Source organism: Gossypium hirsutum, chromosome A13 (assembly GCF_007990345.1).
Source record: "Gossypium hirsutum isolate 1008001.06 chromosome A13, Gossypium_hirsutum_v2.1, whole genome shotgun sequence".
NCBI lineage: Eukaryota > Viridiplantae > Streptophyta > Magnoliopsida > Malvales > Malvaceae > Gossypium > Gossypium hirsutum.
This window is the reverse complement of record NC_053436.1, coordinates 16,711,014-16,730,014: the sequence shown is the minus strand read 5'-3', so window position 1 is coordinate 16,730,014 and position 19,001 is coordinate 16,711,014. Positions and strand designations below refer to the sequence as shown.

At 37.5% G+C, this 19,001-nt stretch overlaps 1 protein-coding gene across 1 annotated transcript; it reads left to right on the top strand.

Moving 5' to 3' along the window:
• The first annotated feature begins 15,776 nt into the window (after nt 1-15,776).
• LOC107930762 (uncharacterized) lies at nt 15,777-18,798 on the top strand. The gene is made up of 8 exons (XM_041084734.1): nt 15,777-16,085; nt 16,182-16,334; nt 16,553-16,622; nt 17,139-17,254; nt 17,342-17,581; nt 18,045-18,165; nt 18,334-18,534; nt 18,674-18,798. The coding sequence occupies exons 1-8, from the start codon at nt 15,777-15,779 to the stop codon at nt 18,796-18,798; spliced, it is 1,335 nt and encodes a 444-aa protein (XP_040940668.1).
• Nucleotides 18,799-19,001: the final 203 nt, after the last annotated feature.

Sequence of the window (19,001 nt, the reverse complement as noted above, 5' to 3'; positions counted from 1 at the left end):
CATGCTTCTAGGATGAATTGAATCTCTGAACTGGAAATTCTCCATAAGTCACCGTTGTTGAATTACATTCGTTTTTACGAACTGAGTTCATAACTCACCCTAATATTGTTTAGGTTTCAGGTAGTTATCAGTCTTGCTCAGGTCGGTGTCGCAGAAGGTTGCTCAAACATTTATTGGTATTCTACTAGCATTATTATTAGGGATATTTGTTTTATGTTGTTATGGGTTTATAGAGATTATGTCTTAAATTACTATTGTGATGAATAATATGTGACGACTAGTTTAATTTGATTACGTTATAGTGGTATGGTTTTTAGAACGGTTGATGTAACTTTTCAGCTTGGTCTAGACGTCTAGGCCGAGTTTAGGGTGTTATATTTAGTGGTATCAAAGCCAGGTTTGTCAACACTCGGACTGTGTTTAGGCTCTTAATGTGTGAGAATTATGGCTAGTAATAATTAGTAACCAAATTAATATAGAAACATTGAAACATTAGGGAACGATCGAGCCTTTGATGCTGACCTAGTAAGTATTTCTGTTCTGTTGTAAAGATTATGATACCTAACTGTTATTGGTAGATTGCTTGGTGTAAACTAGTGAAACCGTTTTGCTGGATATGTGAACTGATCTGTGTATTCTGAAATTGTAGCTAGATTGCAATATGAGTTCGCGTAGTAGTCGTGGACCGGGTATGTGAGGTTGTCGAGGACGCCGAGGAGGAGCTCAAGCCGAGTCATCCTCTATGGGTAGCATGCCTAATCTGAAGACCAACGATACAGTTGGTACTCCCACTGCAGAGGCGGAGTCTTAGACTCCTACGGCTAGGGACAACGCACTGTCCCAGGCCATGATTTGGGCTCTTGAGAGGGTTGCTGGGATCCATCCAAGATTGGGAGGCCAAGGGTCGATTACTGAACAACTCTGGTCGAATGGTGCTGAACTGTTTAGGGGCATCATAGGAATAGCTCCTTGATACAATCTTGTCTCGTGAGTTGATTTCGAGTCGTAATTTTGCCCGATCGTAAAATAGAGAAGTTTCGTTCAATTTGGAGTTGAGTGAACTCGACTAAGTGTAGGCTAAAGAAAAGATGGTTTTTAAGTGTTTTGGAATAGTCAAAGTGAATGTTTCAGTTAAACAAAGAAAAATAAGATAACTTTGAAAAGAATAATTCGGATGGATGGAAAAAGGTTAAGGTCCAAGAAAGAACCAATACTATAAGGAGTATTGACCTGAATCTTATATTGACTTTTAAGGTCGAAAGATTGATGGTTTAAAAGGACGTTGACTCATTATCTATAAGGAGATAGGAACCAAAGGTATCTAGGTTGAACGCTACACTCAAAGAGTGATAAGTTCACAAAGAAAGTAAGTTGGATGCCACTAGCAATGCTAGATAAGTCAGCTTGAGTCTTAGAAAAACAATGAGAGTTGAATTATACTCACAAAGATGTAAAATTCATAAAAGTATAAAAAGTTTTCTTAACCAAAATAATGTTTTTTTACAATCTATTTATAGGCACTATTATGGCTATTCGAATGCCTATTTGTGACCTTTCACCTTCAGCAATTAACTAAGGTTATTACAAACCTTAATTTCATTTTTAACTCATGTAGGAAATCCAATGGTCATGTCTCTTCATTTGATCCTGGTGTAGATGAAAATGCATGACTCTGTCCATTAATAAAGACTTAATGTGCCATTATTGTACTTAGTTGATGTCCCTTCAACTCCCTTGTAACCGAATCATAAAGCTTGTGTAACTTCCTCTTTTAATGGCATCATAATGAAGGAAAAAGACTCCAAAAACTGATCAGACTTGTGGAGACACTCTTGGTCTATTTGAAAAGCCACCATAATGAGCTTTTAGTGCTTCAATATCGAGCAAAAATGTTCCCTTTTTGTACCAGTAATTAAGTGACCAAATGTACACTCTTTTATGCCAAAATTGAACAACCATTTGAATGTGACAGCATTTGATTCTTCTTGGCAAATGAACAACCCTATTGTAGCTTTAAAATATGTGTCCAGCCTTTTGAACTTTCCTACAACAAAAATTGAACACACAATTAATTTTATTTAAGAACAATTAAACACACTATAACTTATGAAAAAGTAACAGCCAAATTAAATAACACTCTAATACAAACAAATAAGATGTTTAAATGCATAATTTAATTAAGATGTAAACTAAATGAACAAATGAGTTACTTAATGCATGACTTAATTTAATGATGCAAACTTAACTAACATGAAAGTTACATAATGCATGACTTTATTAAATGCAGAACACAAATTAATGATGTTCAAACTATGACATAATTAAAGAAAAAAACTAGAATAACTAAAATGGATTGAAATCCTTATTTCCAGCAACAAAATATTGCTAAGTCAAAAACGAGTTGGGGTTGAGCTCAATGGGCTATGAATGAACAAGATGGGCTTGTAGAAGGTTGCAAGGCTTGCTCGGGTGACTTGTCCATGTTCATTCAATGAGCCCAACAACATTTGCTCTCCATACTCGATTAGCTAAAGCTGGAACAGCCTCTTTGAATCTTTTGGCTCGAGCTTGAGTTATCAGTCCAAAGGGCAGCCTCAAAGGTTCCTTGTCATCCCTTGATGAGTCTCGGGGCTCAGTCATATCACTCTACTATTGCTGAGTATTGACTCAAGGCTACCGAACGTGTTATGATAGATTTTGACTACACTCCTACTCAAAAATTGAGGGGCGCAGTGTCTCTACTCCAAGACAAAGCTTATCAGTGATGGCTAACTGTTGAGCACGGTGCTCAGCATGAGCAAGTAAACTGAGACTATTTCAAGAATGCCTTCAAGGGTAAGTATGTGGGGGTAAGCTATGTTGAGGCTCACCGACGCGAGTTTTTGAGTCTAGTTCAGGGTGACCGATCTGTGGCTGAGTATGAAGCCGAGTTTCTACTCTAGAGAAAATATGCATGGACTTTGGTAGCGTTTGACTACAACAAGTGTGTGAGGCTCGAAGAAGGCTTGAGATATGATCTGTGGGTTTAGATAGCTCCTCTGAAGGAGCGGGTATTCGTGATTTTGGTTGATAAAGTGAAAATAGTAAAAGAAGTGAAGTGCATTGAGTGTGAAAGGCGCGATTGTAAGAAGGATCAGAATAAACTTAAGAGGGATTCGAGTCCCTCTAGTTCTGCTCAACGCCCTAAGAAGCGGGTGAGGTTTGACATGTCTCCAAGGGTCGGGACACCAGTTGTAGTGACAGAGATTCAGCAGTGTACTGATTGTAGGAAGCGCCACCAGGGCAAATGCTAGAGGAAATTAAGAGCGTGCCTCTATTGTGGTTCGATCCTGTTGACCTAATTCAGAGCTAGGTGTCATACAGACTTCGGCCCTAAACTCTGTTAGACCTCCGAGAGAGACTCAGCAACCTTTTAGAGGTCGTGGTACTGATAGGGATGGTGGTAACTAAGTTAGGAGAGGACAGTGAACACCGGGTAAAGGTGCTGGTTAGGTTGAGCTCGTCAACCGGTACTGGTTTATATGACTAGACGTCGCGAGGAAAGCAATAATGCTAATGTCATTGCAGGTACCTTCTTTATCCACTCTGTACCATATTATACTCTTATTGAAATTGTCTCTACTCATTCGTACATAGCTAGTGTTGTTTCTGTAACTCTGGGTTTAACTGCTGAGAATATTGCTAGAGAGTTTTCTATGGTTAGTTCGTTAGGTCAGTTAATTCGAGTCGATAGAGTATATAGAAGAGTACCCTTAGAGCTTCAGGGTATGATATTTCCAGCTGATTTAATGGGATTGCCCTTTAACGAGGTTGATTTAATTCTGGGAATGGATTGACTCGTTGAATATTGGGTCAGTTTAGACTGTACAACCAAAAGAGTTACTCTGAAACTGATTGAGAATGACAAGGTGGTAATGGTTGGAGAGCGTCGAGAGTACTTCACCAGGAAACAAATTGGTCCGAAAGGGGTGTAAGGCATACCTAGCTTATGTATCCGATTCTGCTTCCAAAAAGTTGTCAATAGGAGATATCTGTACCGTAAGAGAATTCCCAAATGTCTTTCCCGAGGAATTGCCTGGAGTACCTCTGGATAGAAATATGGAGTTTAGAATTGATCCGTTACCATGTATTGCTTCAGTGTCCATTGCGCTGTATCATATGGTGTTGAAAGAACTGACTAAATTAAAAGCACAGCTTCAGAAACTCCTTAATAGAGGATTTATTCGACCGAGTGTGTCTTCGTGGGGGGCACCAATATTGTCTTTTAAGAGGAAGGATGGGCCGATGAGGATGTGTATTGACTATAGGCAGTTGAACAAGTTGACGATCAGGAATAAGTATTCGTTACCAAGGATTAATGACTTGTTCGACCAGTTTCGGGGAGCGTACGTCTCTTCAAAAATTGACCTACGTTCAGGTTACCATAAGCTCAAGGTCAAAAAGACTGATGTGTACAAAACTGCTTTCAGAACTTGTTATGGACATTACGAGTTTTCGGTAATGCCTTTCAGATTAACAAATGCCTCGGCGGCATTTATAGAATTAATGAATCGGGTGTTTCAACCGTATTTGGATAAATTTGTAGTGGTTTTTATTGATAATATTTTGATCCACTCTAAAATTAAAATTGAGCACGATGGTCATCTCCGTATTGTACTTCAGATACTGCGAGGAAAACAGTTGTATGCTAAGTTCAACAAGTGTGAGTTTTGGTTGCAGGAGGTCACCTTTTTGGGTCATGTGGTGACGGTGGAAGGGATGCAAGTTGATCCCAAGAAAATTAAAGCTGTTTTTTAGTGGAAACAGCCAAAAAACGCGTCCGAACTTTGTAGCTTCTTTGGTTTCTTTGGGTACTACCGAAGGTTCGTCGAAGGGTTTTCTCTGATTGCATCACCTTTGACGAAGCTATTACATAAGAATACTCCATTCATGTGGTCAGAGGCACAGTAGTCTAGTTTCGATAAACTCAAGTCCGTTCTGACACAAGCTCCTGTTTTGGTTCAATTTTGGTTTACAATGATGCTTCACATGTTGGGTTAGGATGTGTGCTTAGTGAAGACGGTAATGTAGTTGGTTACGCATCGCAGAAGATGAAGACACATGAGGGTAATTACCCCACCTACGATCTTGAGCTAGCTGAGGTTGTATTTTCTTGGAAAATTTGGAGGCACTATCTGTATGGTGAAATGTGTATTATTTACATTAATTATAATAGCCTCAAATATTTGTTAACCCAAAAAGAGTTGAACCTTCGTCAGCACCGATGGATAGAGTTACTAAAAGATTATGATTGCACCATAGAATATCATCCAAGTAAGGCTAATGTGGTAGCTGATGCCCTTAGCCGTAGAGCAGTGGCAGATCTGAGAGCAATGTTAGCTCGTTTGAGTTTGGTTGAGGATGGAGGGTTGTTAGCTGAACTCCAGGTGAAACCGGTTTGGATAGAGTAAAGTTGAGCTAAACAACAAAACAACGAATCCTTAATACAGCGATTGCAACATGTTGGCTCAGACGAGAATTTTGATTTTAGCTTGAATACCGATAATGTGTTATGCTTCAAATGTCGGATATGTGTACCTAATGACAAAGAATTAAGGCACTTGATTTTACAGGAGGCACACAATAGCCTATATGCTATGCATCCTGGTGGAAATAATATGTACCAGGATCTCCGAGAACTCTATTGGTGGCTTGGCATAAAACGGGAGGTAGTCACTTTTGTGTCCTACTATTTTACGTGTCAAAAGGTTAAAGCCAAACATTAGTTGCCCTCTGGAGTGCTTCAACTGGTAAAGATTTCGCAGTGGAAATGGGAGCGGATAACAATGAATTTTGTTACAGGGTTGCCTTAACTCCTGCTAAAAAGGATTCAGTTTGGGTTATAGTTGACCAGTTGATCAAATCGGCTCATTTCATTGCTATCCGAATGGATTATTCATTGTAGAAATCTGCGATTTACCTTTCGGTTCTGAAAGAAACTTCATGAGGCTTTAGGCACTCGACTTAAGTTTAGTACTACATATCACCCTCAGACCGATGGACAGTCAGAACGAGTCATTCAGATTCTAGAAGATATGCTTCGGGGTTTTGTGATAGACTTCAGAGGTAGTTGGAAGGAGTATCTATCGTTAACGAAGTTTGCTTACAATGATAACTTTCAGTCTAGTATTCAGATGGCACCTTACGAAGCTATATATAGTCGTAAGTACCCTATTCCGTTATGTTGGATGGAGTTGAGTGAACGCCGTCTATTGGGTTCTGAGCTGGTTTCTGAAATCGAGAGCATTGTGAATGTAATTCAGGATCGATTGAAAGCCATGTCTAATAGACAAAAGTCTTATGAAGATTTTAAAAAGAAGGATATTGAGTTTTCGTTAGGTGATCAAGTGTTTCTAAAGGTATCAATTTGGAAAAAGTTCCTCCAATTTGGACGTAACGGCAAGCTAAGCCCGAGATTCATAAGGCCTTACTGTATCTTAAGGTAAGTTGGACCTATTGCTTACAAGTTAGAGTTACCATCGGAGCTGGATTGAATTCATAATGTGTTTCATGCCTCGATGTTGAGACGGTACCGGTTGAATTTGTCACATATTGTTACGATTGACGAGGTCGAATTACGACCAGACTTGACATTCGAGGTAGAGCCTGTTCAGATCTTAGAAAGTGACGTTAAGAAACTGAGGAAGAAAACTATTCCTCTAGCGGAATCACAGTACTAAGGAAGCCACGTGAGAGCTGGAGGAATCTATCCGATGGCTATATCTGTATCTGTTTGACTTAGGTAAAAATTTCGAGCCAAAATTTCCTTTAGGGGGAGAGAGTTGTAATGCCCCAAAATTTTAAGAACTTGTTTATGAAAATCTACAGTAACTAATTTTTGTATCTATGGTTTTGTAATCTGTGATTGAGTTTAAGGTCTGAAGTTCGAGTCGCATTATTAAAAGTTTTGTTGTTTTAGAACCAACCCGCAAACAAGCACTACCCACTTAAGTTCAATTCTTTGTAAAAGGGTGACAAGAATGAGCCTGATGGTTCGCTTAAGTTCAATTCTTTGTATGCGTAAGGAAAATATTTTTGCTAAATGTTGGAAGTCTGAATGGAAGTTAATTGATAATCAATTAACGTTAGTTTTTCTTTCCTATTGTTTTTCATTTTTCCCTTTTTCTTTTTCTTCCTTCTCTACTTTTTCTTCTTTTTCAATTTTCCCTTTTCCTCTTTAATTGTCGTAAGGAATACGGACTAGTTGAAGTTACATTGTTAGCATTCTATTTTGGAAGGTTATTGAGTAAGTTTTGATGTTGATTCGTTAAATTTTAGGTTGAAGTTACATTGTTAGCATTTTATTTTGGAAGGTTATTGAGTAAGTTTTGATGTCGATTCGTTAAATTTTAGGTTTTCTCTTTTTTCTTTGCATATTATACTTTGAGATGGTTGTTTGAGTTTGTTGCGTGAATCTCTGATAGTTAATCGTTTGGTTTCCCTGTTAGGCGGGGATATTGAAAACAGTGAACCTCAGCAAGTCAATTCGAGTAATCGTTGTTAATTTTTTGTAAGTATTGATTTTTTTGGAAGTTGGTGTCAAAACTTTTGACATAGGTATTTTGAGTATAATTATGCATTGTTGTTGATAAACTTGATTGATTGAGTTATTGAATGGTAGTTTTAGGTTTCAGAAATTCTCTTTATTGTCACTACTTTGAAATTGTCTCAGGTACGTAATGGAAGCCTTAGTTTTTGCTAGTTTTCTCATCGAAAATGATGGCTGTCAACGCCACACGACAGGTACACGGGTGTATGACTAGGCATTGTGTGTCACACGGGTGTGTGGAGGCCGTGTGAACAGCCGTGTAACTCACTGTTTATTGAATTAAGACGACACCGACGACCACAAAGGCGTGTGTTCAGGCCGTGCGTGGCCATTTTAGTGCAGGGTTCACATGGCCAGGGACATGGACATTTGCCCCATGTAAGTCACTGTTTGAGGTGTAAAAACCACACGTCTAAGGCGCACGGGCATGGGCCCAGGCCATGTGGCAGGATGTTGGATCCGAGAACTGTTTTTGAGGCTGAGAAGGGTGCTAAACTCTAATATTGGTTTCCTTGATTTACGAATGACTAAATTTGCTTACATGAGACTGATCTGTGAATCACATTCTTGAATATGGACTGTAACACCACTTTGTTATTGAACGGTTTTTATTAATTATGTATTTTATCAGAATGGTTAAACATGTGTTACGGATTATTGTATTATGCATTAACATGTGGTGGGAGATTGTGAGGAAGAAGGTGAGTCTGTACTGAAAACATGGCTATGCCACAATAAGTATCACTTTGATTCTAGTGCTTGTCGCACATTGAACTAGCAGCTACGCTACATTTTTGTGAAAGTGTCATTGAACACTTTAAAGATGTACAGGGATAGATGGGCATTAAATGTCCATAGTGGTGTGTTGGGATGGCAAAAGTTGGTGTGTAGAGGATAGAAATAGAAACATTGCATCCGAATCTGATCTGAACTATATTTGAACTGGAATAGCCTAGATCAAACAGGCTTCAAGGATGAACTGAATCTCTGAACTGGATATTCTCCATAAGTCACCGTTGTTGAATCACATTCCTTTTTACGCACTGAGCTTGAAACTCACCCTGTTATTGTTTGGGTTTCAGATGGTAATCAGTCTTGATCAGAACGGTGTCACGGAAGCTTGGTTAGACACTTATTGATATTCTACTAGCATTATTATTACGGATATTTGTTTTATGATGTTATTGATTTATGAAGATTATGTCTTTAAATTACTATTGTGATGAATAATATGTGGCGACTTGTCTAATTTGATTGCGTTATAGTGGTATGGCTTTTAGAACGGTTGATGTGAGTCTCCAACTTGATTTGAACGCCTAGGCCGAGTTTAGGGTGTTATAGACCGAAATTTTCACTAGTGTAGAAAAATGGGGTTAGGTGTTTCGCAATGTTATTAGAACCTAACCAAACAGAATAAGAACCAATGAGCACGAGAACTAGAGTAAACTGCAGTTAAACTGCAAATCATTAGTCGATTAAGCCGTATTTTCACATTTTCTAAATCGAAAAAATAAAAATTTCACTTCAAATCCCTTGAGCTATTGTTACACTTCATTTCTGCACTCAATGAAATAAAACACTAACATAAAAAAATAACCACCATTTCTTTTCTTACTTTTTCTACTGAAATAAGTTTTTTTTGCTGGTGAAAAACTAAGATGGACATATAACATTCAATCAAAGGGAAAAAAGAAGATAAATTAGGAAAGATCAAAGATGGGGAGAGGATTTTAAAATTCAAAGCCTTAAAAATAGAGGAGTTTGGGGTTTTTAATAATTAATATTATTTTATATTGTTGAATAGTAAATTAATTATATCGATGGTTGAATCTACTGAATCAAAAATTGATGAATTAATTGATTTGATTATCGATTTAATTTCAAAAACATTAATATTTTGATATAAAATTAAAACAATGCACACAAATTAGTATAACCGAAATCTATATAAAACTGACTACCAGAATTTAAAGACATTCATATAAAATATTATCTTGGAAATATATTAAAAGCGGAAAGTAATCGTATATGTAAATGGATAACTTCAAAGAGATAATGAAGCAGGAATTATTATATCTACAAAGGCATCTTCTCGATGTATGGCTGCTCATTATCTTGACTGCATTTTTTTTGATTCTTTTCTTAATTAGCCAAATTCAAAACAGTAATTAATTACTTCATGGAAAAAACATCAATATATAAATACCCCATATATAATAAGCAACAACGTATCAAAGTACATCAAATAATGGGAATTGGAGAAGTCCTATTTATACAAACAAATATAAGTGGGAAAAATCAATACTCATAATAAAGACACAAAGACGACTAAAAACCTTATTAAACCAGATCCAGTATGCAGCAGATAAAAAAAATGGGGTACTTCAAGGAGTAGAACGAGAAGGTGGTGGAGAAAAGAAAGGAATAGAGGGAACTGTAGTTGGGGTTGTGGGGACTGAAGGAATGCTTGGCAGAGGGGGCAGTCCTCTTGGCAATGTGGTAGGAAGTGGAGGAAGCGCCCCAGGGTTTGGGAGATTAGGGAAAGATGGCAATGGTGGAAAAGAGAAAGGAATAGGGGGAATTGCAGTTGGGATTGTGGGGACTGAGGGAATGCTTGGTAGAGGGGGCAGTCTTGTTGGCAATATGGTAAGAAGTGGAGGAAGTGCGCCAGGCCATGGGAATGATGGTCGGGATGGCGTTGGGAGATTAGGGAAAGATGGCAAACCTTGCGTTTGAGGCTGCTGCAGAAGGTGACGAGCTGCTACCCCAACATCAATGCTTGCAAATGACAAAGCCATCAAGAATGCTAAAGCAAAGCAATTGAAAGAGGCCATTTTTGTTCAGAGATTTCGAAACAAATGAAGCAGATGAAACGAAGTTCTTTATCTGAATAGTTGTGAGTGAGGAAAACAAAGCATGGTATTGAGGTTTATATAGGCATTGGAGCAGTGAATAGAAATCCCTTGCCCTGAAACAATGCTCCATTCATGCCCCCAAAACAAAATAGCGCCACATGTTTTTTATTTTTTCCATTTTAATTGTAGTTCATTTTTTAAATAAAATATCTATAATGATTTGGATTAATTTTTAACTTATTGTCAACGTTTTCGTTTTATTTTTATTTTCTATTAATTTTACATATTATTTAATTAACAAATTTATAATGACTTAAAGTTAATTTAATAGTTTTTTTATGTCATATTAAATACATGTAACCTCTTATAAAAATTGTGAATAAATTATACCTAGCGACAGCAATATTGAAATCTAATTTCATTGTTAATACCTATTGCTATTTTTCTTCTACTTTAAATATAAAGGAATTGGAATTTTAGAAATTGAGATTTCTTTTCTTTGTATTAGTGGACGGTTGATTTTTTTTTTACCGAAATTGATAGATATCTTTTCAGATTTATCAATATTTTTTAAACTTATTTAAGATATATATATATAAATATATTACAAATAAAAAATGAATGAAACTAAATACATTTCAAATATAAAATATTTATTAATAAAATTAACAAATAAAAATTTATCATTCAAATAAATTCAAAATTAATAATAAAAATTCATCATTTAATATGAAATTTTAAGGATTTAGCTCATTTACTTAATAAAAGAAGCTGGAAGGTGAATGATTTTTTTTTGAGTCCGGTGAATGATTTTTTCTTAAATATATTTTGAATGTGAAAGTATATTCCATTTTTTAAAAAAACATTACATTCCAATGTAGCATTTTTATTTAGTTACGTTTCAATTATGTTTTTAGCATAATAGTAAATAATTAAAAGCTTTAAAATTTTAATATTATTCATGCACAGGACGGTGCACTATGTTCTGGCAGGTGTGACTAGAATTGATCGGATTGAGTTGGTGCAACTAGTATGGACTGTGTAACGCCCCAAAATTTTAAGGTCTAAAGTTCAAGTCGCATCATTAAAAGTTTTGTTATTTTAGAATCAACCCACAAACACGCACTACCTGCTTAAGTTCAATTCTTTGTAAAAGGGTGATGAGGATGAGCCTGTTGGTTCACTGGTTAAACATCTGTCTGTATTCTATCTGGTTTTGAGTTTGAATCCTGTAGTATGCGTAAGGAAAATATTTTTGCTAAATGCTGGAAGTCTGGATGGAAGTTAATTGATAATCAATTAACGTTAGTTCTTCTTTCCTATTATTTTTCTTGTTTTTCCTTTTTCTTTTTCTTTTTCTTACTTCTCTACTTTTTCTTCTTTTTCGATTTTCCCTTTTCCTCTTTAATTATCGTAAGGAATATGGACTAGTTGAAGTTACGCTATTAGCATTCTCTGTTAGGAGGTTATTGAGTAAGTTTTGATGTCGATTCTTTAAATTTTAGGTTTTCTCTTTTTGCTTTACATAGTATACTTTGAGATGGTTATTTGTGTGTGTTGCGTGAATCTCTGATAGTCAATCGTTTGGTTTCCCTGTTAGGCGGGGATATTGAGAGTAGCGAACCTCAGCAAGTCAATTCGAGTAATCGTCGTTGATTTTTTTTTGTAAGTATTGATTCCGTTGAAAGTTGGTGTGAAAACTTTCGACATAGGTATTTTGAGTATAATTGTGCATTGTTGTTGATAAACTTGATTAATTGAGTTATTGAATGATCGTTTTAGGCTTCAGAACTTCTCTTCATTGTCACTACTTTCAAATCGTCTCAAGTGTGTATTGGAAACCTTAGTTTTTGTAACTTTTATCGCCGAAAATGGTGGCTGTCAATGCTTCACGTCCAGGCACACGGGTGTGTGACTAGGCCGTGTGCGCCACACGGGCGTATGGTAGGCCGTGTGAACGGTCGTGTAAATCACTGTTTATTGTATTAAGACCACACGGGCGACTACACGGGTGTATGTTTAGGCCATTTTAGTGCAAGGTTCATACAGCCAGGGACACGGGTGTATGCCCAGACAGTGTAACTCACTATTTAGGGTGTAAAAACCACCTTGTGCCCAGGTCGTGTAAGTCACTGTTTGCAGCATAAAACCACACAGCCAATGACACAGACATGTGCCCAGGTTGTGTAACTCACTATTTGTACTTAAAAACCACACGACCAAGGTACACGAGCGTGTGCCCAGGTCGTGTGGCAGGATATTGGATTCGAGAACTATTTTTGAGGCCGAGAAGGGTGCTAAACTCTGATATTAGTTTCCTCAATTTATGAATGACTGAATTTGCTTACATGAGACTGATCTGTGAATCACATACTTGAATATGCACTGTAACACCACTCTGTTATTGAACTGTTTTATTAATTATGTATTTTATCAGAATGGCTACACATGTGTTACGGACTATTGTATTCTGCATTAAGATGTAGTGGAAGATTGTGAGGAAGAAGGAGAGTCTGTATTGAAATCATGGTTATGCGACAATAAGTATCTCTCTGATTCTAGCGCTTGTCGTACATTAAACTAGGAGCTAAGCTGCGTTTCTATGAAAGTGTCATTGAACACTTTAAAGATGTGAAGGGATGGATGGGCATTAAATGTCCATAGTGGTGTGTTGGGATGGCAAAAGTTGGTGTGCAAAGGATGAAAATAGGAATATTGCATCCGAATCTGATCTGAACTATATTTGAACTATAATAATACATGTATACATATTTAATGCCTTTGCTCTGAGCCTAGATCAAATATGCTTCTAGGATGAACTGAATCTCTGAACTGGATATTCTCCATAAGTCACCGTTGGTAAATTACATTTCTTTTTACGCACTGAGCTTATAACTCACCCTGTTATTGTTTGGGTTACAGGTGGTAATCAGTCTTGATCGGATCGGTGTCGCGGAAGCTCGGTCAGACACTTATTGATATTCTGCTAGCATTATTATTAAGGATATTTGTTTTACGATGTTATGGATTTATGAAGATTATGTCTTTAAATTACAATTAGATGAATATATGTGACGGCTTGTTTAATTTGATTGCGTTATGGTAGTATGGCTTTTAGAACGGTTGATGTGACTCTCCAACTTGGTTTGGGCGTCTAGGTCAGGTTTAGGGTGTTATATTTAGTGGTATCAAAGGTAGGTTTGCTAACACTCGAACTGTGTTTAGGCTCTTAATGTGTGAGAATTATGCCTAGTAATAATTTTTAGCCGAACTAATATAGAAACACTGAAACATTAGGGAATGACCGAGCCTCCAACGCTGACCCAGTAAGTATTTCTGTTCTTTTGTAAAGATTATGATACCTAACAGTTATTGGTAGATTGCTTGGTGTAAACTGATGGAACCGTTATGTAGGATTTGTGAACTGATCTGTGTATTCTGAAATTATAGCTAGAATGCAATATGAGTTTACATGGTAGTCGTGGATGGGGTATGCGGGGGCATCGAGGACGCCAAAGAGGAGCTCAAGCTGAGTCATCTTCTATGGGTAGCATGTCTAATCTGGAGATCAGTGATACAGTTAGTACTCCCACTGCAGAGGCGGAGTCTTAGACTCCTACGGCTGGGGACGACACACTGTCCCAGGCCATAAGTTGGGCTCTTGAGAGGGTTATTGGGACCCATTCACGATCGGGAGGCATGGGGTCGATTACTGAACAACTTTGGTCAAATGGTGCTGAACTATTTAGGGGTGTCATAGGAGTCGCTCCTTGATATGAACATATCTCGTGATTTGATTTCGAGTCGTAGTATTGCCTGATCGTAAAATAGAGAAGTTTTGTTCAATTTGGAGTTGAGTGAATTTGGCTAAGTGTAGGCTAAAGCAAAGATAGTTTTTAAGTATTTTGGAATAGTCTAAATGAATGTTTCAGTTAAATAAAGAAAAATAAAATAACTTTGAAAGGAATAATTCGAATGGATGGAAAAAGGCTTAAGGTCCAAGAAAGAACCAATACTATAAGGAGTTTTGACCCGAATCTGATATTGACTTTTAAGGTGGAAAGGTTGATGGTTAAAAAAGACTTTGACCCACTATCTATAAGGAGATAGGAATCAAAGGTATTGGGGTTGAACGCCACACTCAAAGAGTGATAAGTTCATAAAGAAAACAAGTTGGACGTCACTATCAATGCTAGATAAGTTAGCATGAGTCTTAGAAAACAATGAGAGTTGAATTAAACTCACAAAAATGTAAAAATCCATAAAAGTATCAAAATTTTTCTTAACTAAAATAATGTCTTTTTACAATCTATTTTATAGGCACTATTATGACTATTCGAATGCCTATTTGTGACATTTCACCTTCAACAATTAACTAAGGTTATTACAAGCGTTAATTTCATTTTTAACTTATGTAGGAAATCTAATGGTCATGTCTCTTCATTTGATCCTGGTGTAGATGAAAAGGCATGACTCTATCTATTAATGAAGACTTAATGTGTTCTTATTGTACTTAGTTGATGTCCCTTCAACTCCCTTGTAACCATATCATAAAGCTTATGTAACTTCCTCTTTTAATGGCGTCATAATGAAGGAAAAAGACTCCAAAAACTGATCAGACTTGAAGAGACACTCTTGGTCCATTTGAAAAGCCACCATAATAAGCTTTAAGTGCTTCAATATCCAACAAAAATGTTCCTTTTATGCACCAGCAATTAAGTGGCCAAATGCACACTTTTTTATGCCAAAATTGAACAGCCATTTGAATGTGACAGCATTTGATTCTTCTTGGCAAATGATCAGCCCTATTGTAGCTTTAAAATATGTATCCAGCCTTTTTAACTTTCCTACAACAAAAATTGAACACACAATTAATTTTATTTAAGAAAAATTAAACACACTATAACTTATGCAAAAGTAACAGCCAAATTAAATAACACTCTAATACAAACAAATAAGATGTTTAAATGCATAATTTAATTAAGATGTAAACTAAATGAAAAAATGAGTTACTTAATGCATGACTTAATTTAATGATGCAAACTTAACTAACATGAAAGTTACATAATGCATGACTTTATTAAATGCAGAACACATATTAATGATGTTCAAACTATAACATAATTAAAGACTCATTATAATGATGTTCAAACTATGACATAATTAAAGAATCAAACTAAAATAACTAAAATGGATTGAAATCCTTATTTCTAGCAACAAAATATTGCTAAGTTAAAAACGAGCTGGAGTTGAGCTCAATGGGCTATGAATGAACAAGATGGGCTTGTAGAAGGTTGCAAGGCTTGCTCGGGTGACTTGTTTACGTTCGTTCAATGAGCCCAGCAACATTCTTTCTTCATAGTCGATCAGTTAAAGCCGAAACAGTCTCTTTGAATCTTTTGGATGAGGTCAAGTTATCGGTCCAAAGGGCAGCCGTAAAGGTTCTTTGTCAGCCCTTGATGAGTCTCGGGGCTCAGCCGTATCACTCTACTATTGTTGAGTATTGGCTCAATGCTACCGAACATATTATGATTGATCTTAATTGCACTCCTACTCAAAAATTGAGGGGCGCAGTGTCTCTACTCCAAGACAAAGCTTATCAGTGGTGGCTAACTGTTGAACACGGTGGTCAACCTGAGCAAGTGAACTGAGACTATTTCAAGAATGCCTTCAAGGGTAAGTATGTGGGGGCAAGCTATGATAAGGCTCACCGACGCGAGTTTATGAGCCTAGTTTAGGGTGACCGATCTGTGGCTAAGTATGAAGTCGAGTTTCTACGATTGGGAAAATATGCACGGACTTTGGTAGCTTCTGACTATGACAAGTGTGTCAGGTTCGAAGAAGGCTTAAGATCTGAACTACGGGTTTTGATAGCTCCTCAGAAGGAGCGGGTATTCATGATTTTGGTTGATAAAGCGAAAATAGTGAAAGAAGTAAAGTGCATTGAGCATGAACTACGGGACCGTGAGAAGGATTAGAATAAAGTTAAGAGAGATTCGGGTCCCTCTAGTTTTGCTCAACACCCTAAGAAGCGAGTGAGTTTTGACATGCCCCCGAGAGTCGAGACACCAGTTGTAGTGACTGAAATTTAGTAGTGTACTGATTGTAGGAAGCACCATCGGGGCAAATGCTGGAGGAAATTAAGAGCGTGCCTCTGTTGTTGTTCAATGAAGCATCGAGTTAGGGATTGTCCCCGTCGACCTGATTCAGTGCCAAGTGTGGTACAAACTTCGACCCGAAACTCTGTTCGACCTCTGAGAGAGACTCAGCAACCTTTCAGAAGTTGTGGTACTGGTAGTGGCGGTAACGAAGCTGAGAGAAGATGGTGAACACCGGGTTGAGGTGTTGGTTAGGCTGAGACTCACCAGCCGACACTAGTTTATGCATCTAGATGTCGCGAGAAGAGCGATAATGCGGATGTCATTGCACGTACCTTTTTTGTCCACTTTGTATCGTATTATACTCTCATTGATATTGGCTTTACTCATTCGTACATAGCTAGTGCTGTTTCTGTAACTCTGGGTTTTTAACTGCTGAGAATACTGCTAGAGAGTTTTCTGTAATTAGTCCATTGGGTCAGTTAATTCGAGTCGGTAGGGTATACAGACTAGTACCCTTAGAGCTTTAGGGTATGATATTTCCAGCTGATTTAATGGAATTGCCCTTTAACGAGGTTGATTTAATTCTTGGAATAGATCGGCTCGTTGAATATCGGGTCAGTTTAGACTGTGCAACCAAAAGAGTTACTCTGAGACCGACTGAGAATAAAGAGGTGGTAATGGTTGTAGAGCGTCGAGATTACTTCACTAATGTAATCTTGGCTCTAGTAGGAAACAAATTAGTCTGAAAGGGGTGTGAGGCATACCTAGCTTATGTATCCAATTCTGCTTCCAAAAAGTTATTACTGGGAGATATCCGTACCGTAAGAGAATTCCCAAATGTCTTTCTCGAGGAATTGCCTGGAGTACCTCTGGATAGAAATGTGGAGTTTGGAATTGATCTATTACCAAGTACTGCTTCAGTGTCCATTGCTCCCTATCGTATGGCACCAAAAGAACTGACTGAATTAAAAGCACAGCTTCAGGAACACCTTGATAGAGGATTTATTCAACCGAATGTGTCTTCGTGGGGGGCACCGGTATTGTTCGTTAAGAAGAAGGATGGGTCGATAAAGATGTGTATTGACTATAGGCAATTGAACAAGTTGACGATCAAGAATAAGTATCTGTTACCAAGGATTGATGACTTGTTCGACCAGTTTCAGGGAGCGTCTGTCTTTTCTAAAATTGACCTACACTCTGGTTACCATCCGCTCAAGGTCAAAGAGACTGATGTGTACAAAACTACTTCCAGAACTCGTTATGGACATTATGAGTTTTCGATAATACCTTTCGGATTAAGAATGTCCCAACGGCTTTTATAGACTTAATGAATCGGGTGTTTCAACCGTATTTGGATCAATTTGTGTGGTTTTTATCGATTATATTTTGATCTACTCTAAAATTGAAACTGAGCAAGATGGTCATCTTCGTATTGTACTTCAGAATCTTCGAGGAAAATAGTTGTATGTTAAGTTCAGCAAATGTGAGCTTTGGTTGCAGGAGGTTGCCTTTTTGGGTCATGTGGTTACGGCAGAAGGGATGCGAGTTGATCCCAATAAAATTAAAGCTATTGTTGAGTGGAAACAACCAAAAAACATGTTCGAACTTCGTAGCTTCTTTGGTTTATCTAGGTACTACTGAAGGTTCGTTAAAGGGTTTTATCTGATTGTATCACCTTTGACAAAGCTGTTACGTGAGAATGCTCCATTCGTGTGGTCTGAGGCATAGCAGTCTAGTTTCGATAAACTCAAGTTCGTTCTGACACAAGCTCCTGTTTTGGTTCAACCAGAATCGGGACGGGAGTTTGTGGTTTACAGTGATGCTTTACATGTTGGGTTAGGATGTGTGCTTATGCAAGTTGGTAAGGTGGTCGCTTACGTATTACAGAAGATGAAGACAGATGAGGGTAATTACCCCACCCATGATCTTGAGCTAGCTGAGGCCATATTTGCTTTGAAAATCTGGAGGCACTATCTGTATTGTGAAAGGTGTATTATTTACACTCATCACAAGAGCCTCAAATATTTGTTAACCCAAAAAGTGTTGAACCTTTTTAGCGCCGATGGATCGAGTTACTAAAAAAATATGATTGCATAATAGAATATAATCAAGTAACCCTAATGTGGTAGTTGATGCCTTTTGCCATAAAGTAATGGTGGATCTGAGAGCAATGTTAGCTCGTTTAAGTTTGGTTGAGGATGGAGGGTTGTTAGCTGAACTCCAGGTGAAACCGATTTGGATAGAGCAAATTTGAGCTAAACGACAAAATGACGAATCCTTAATACAGCGATTGCAACATGTTGGCTCAAACGAGAATTTTGATTTTAGCTTGAATACTAATAATGTATTATGGTTCAAAGGTCAGATTTGTGTACCAAATGACAAAGAATTAAGGCACTCAATTCTGTAGGAGGCACACAATAACCCCTATGCTATGTATCCTAGTGGGAATAAGAT

Bases quoted from the DNA above. Each gene is read 5' to 3' on its own strand.
- LOC107930762 (XM_041084734.1), top strand. From the start codon at position 15,777: ATGAGCCCAGCAACATTCTTTCTTCATAGTCGATCAGTTAAAGCCGAA. The intron at 16,086-16,181 runs GTGAACTGAGAC...AGCCTAGTTTAG, and splicing joins ACGGTGGTCAACCTGAGCAA to GGTGACCGATCTGTGGCTAA. The intron at 16,623-17,138 runs GTTAGGGATTGT...TTCTTGGAATAG, and splicing joins GTTGTTCAATGAAGCATCGA to ATCGGCTCGTTGAATATCGG.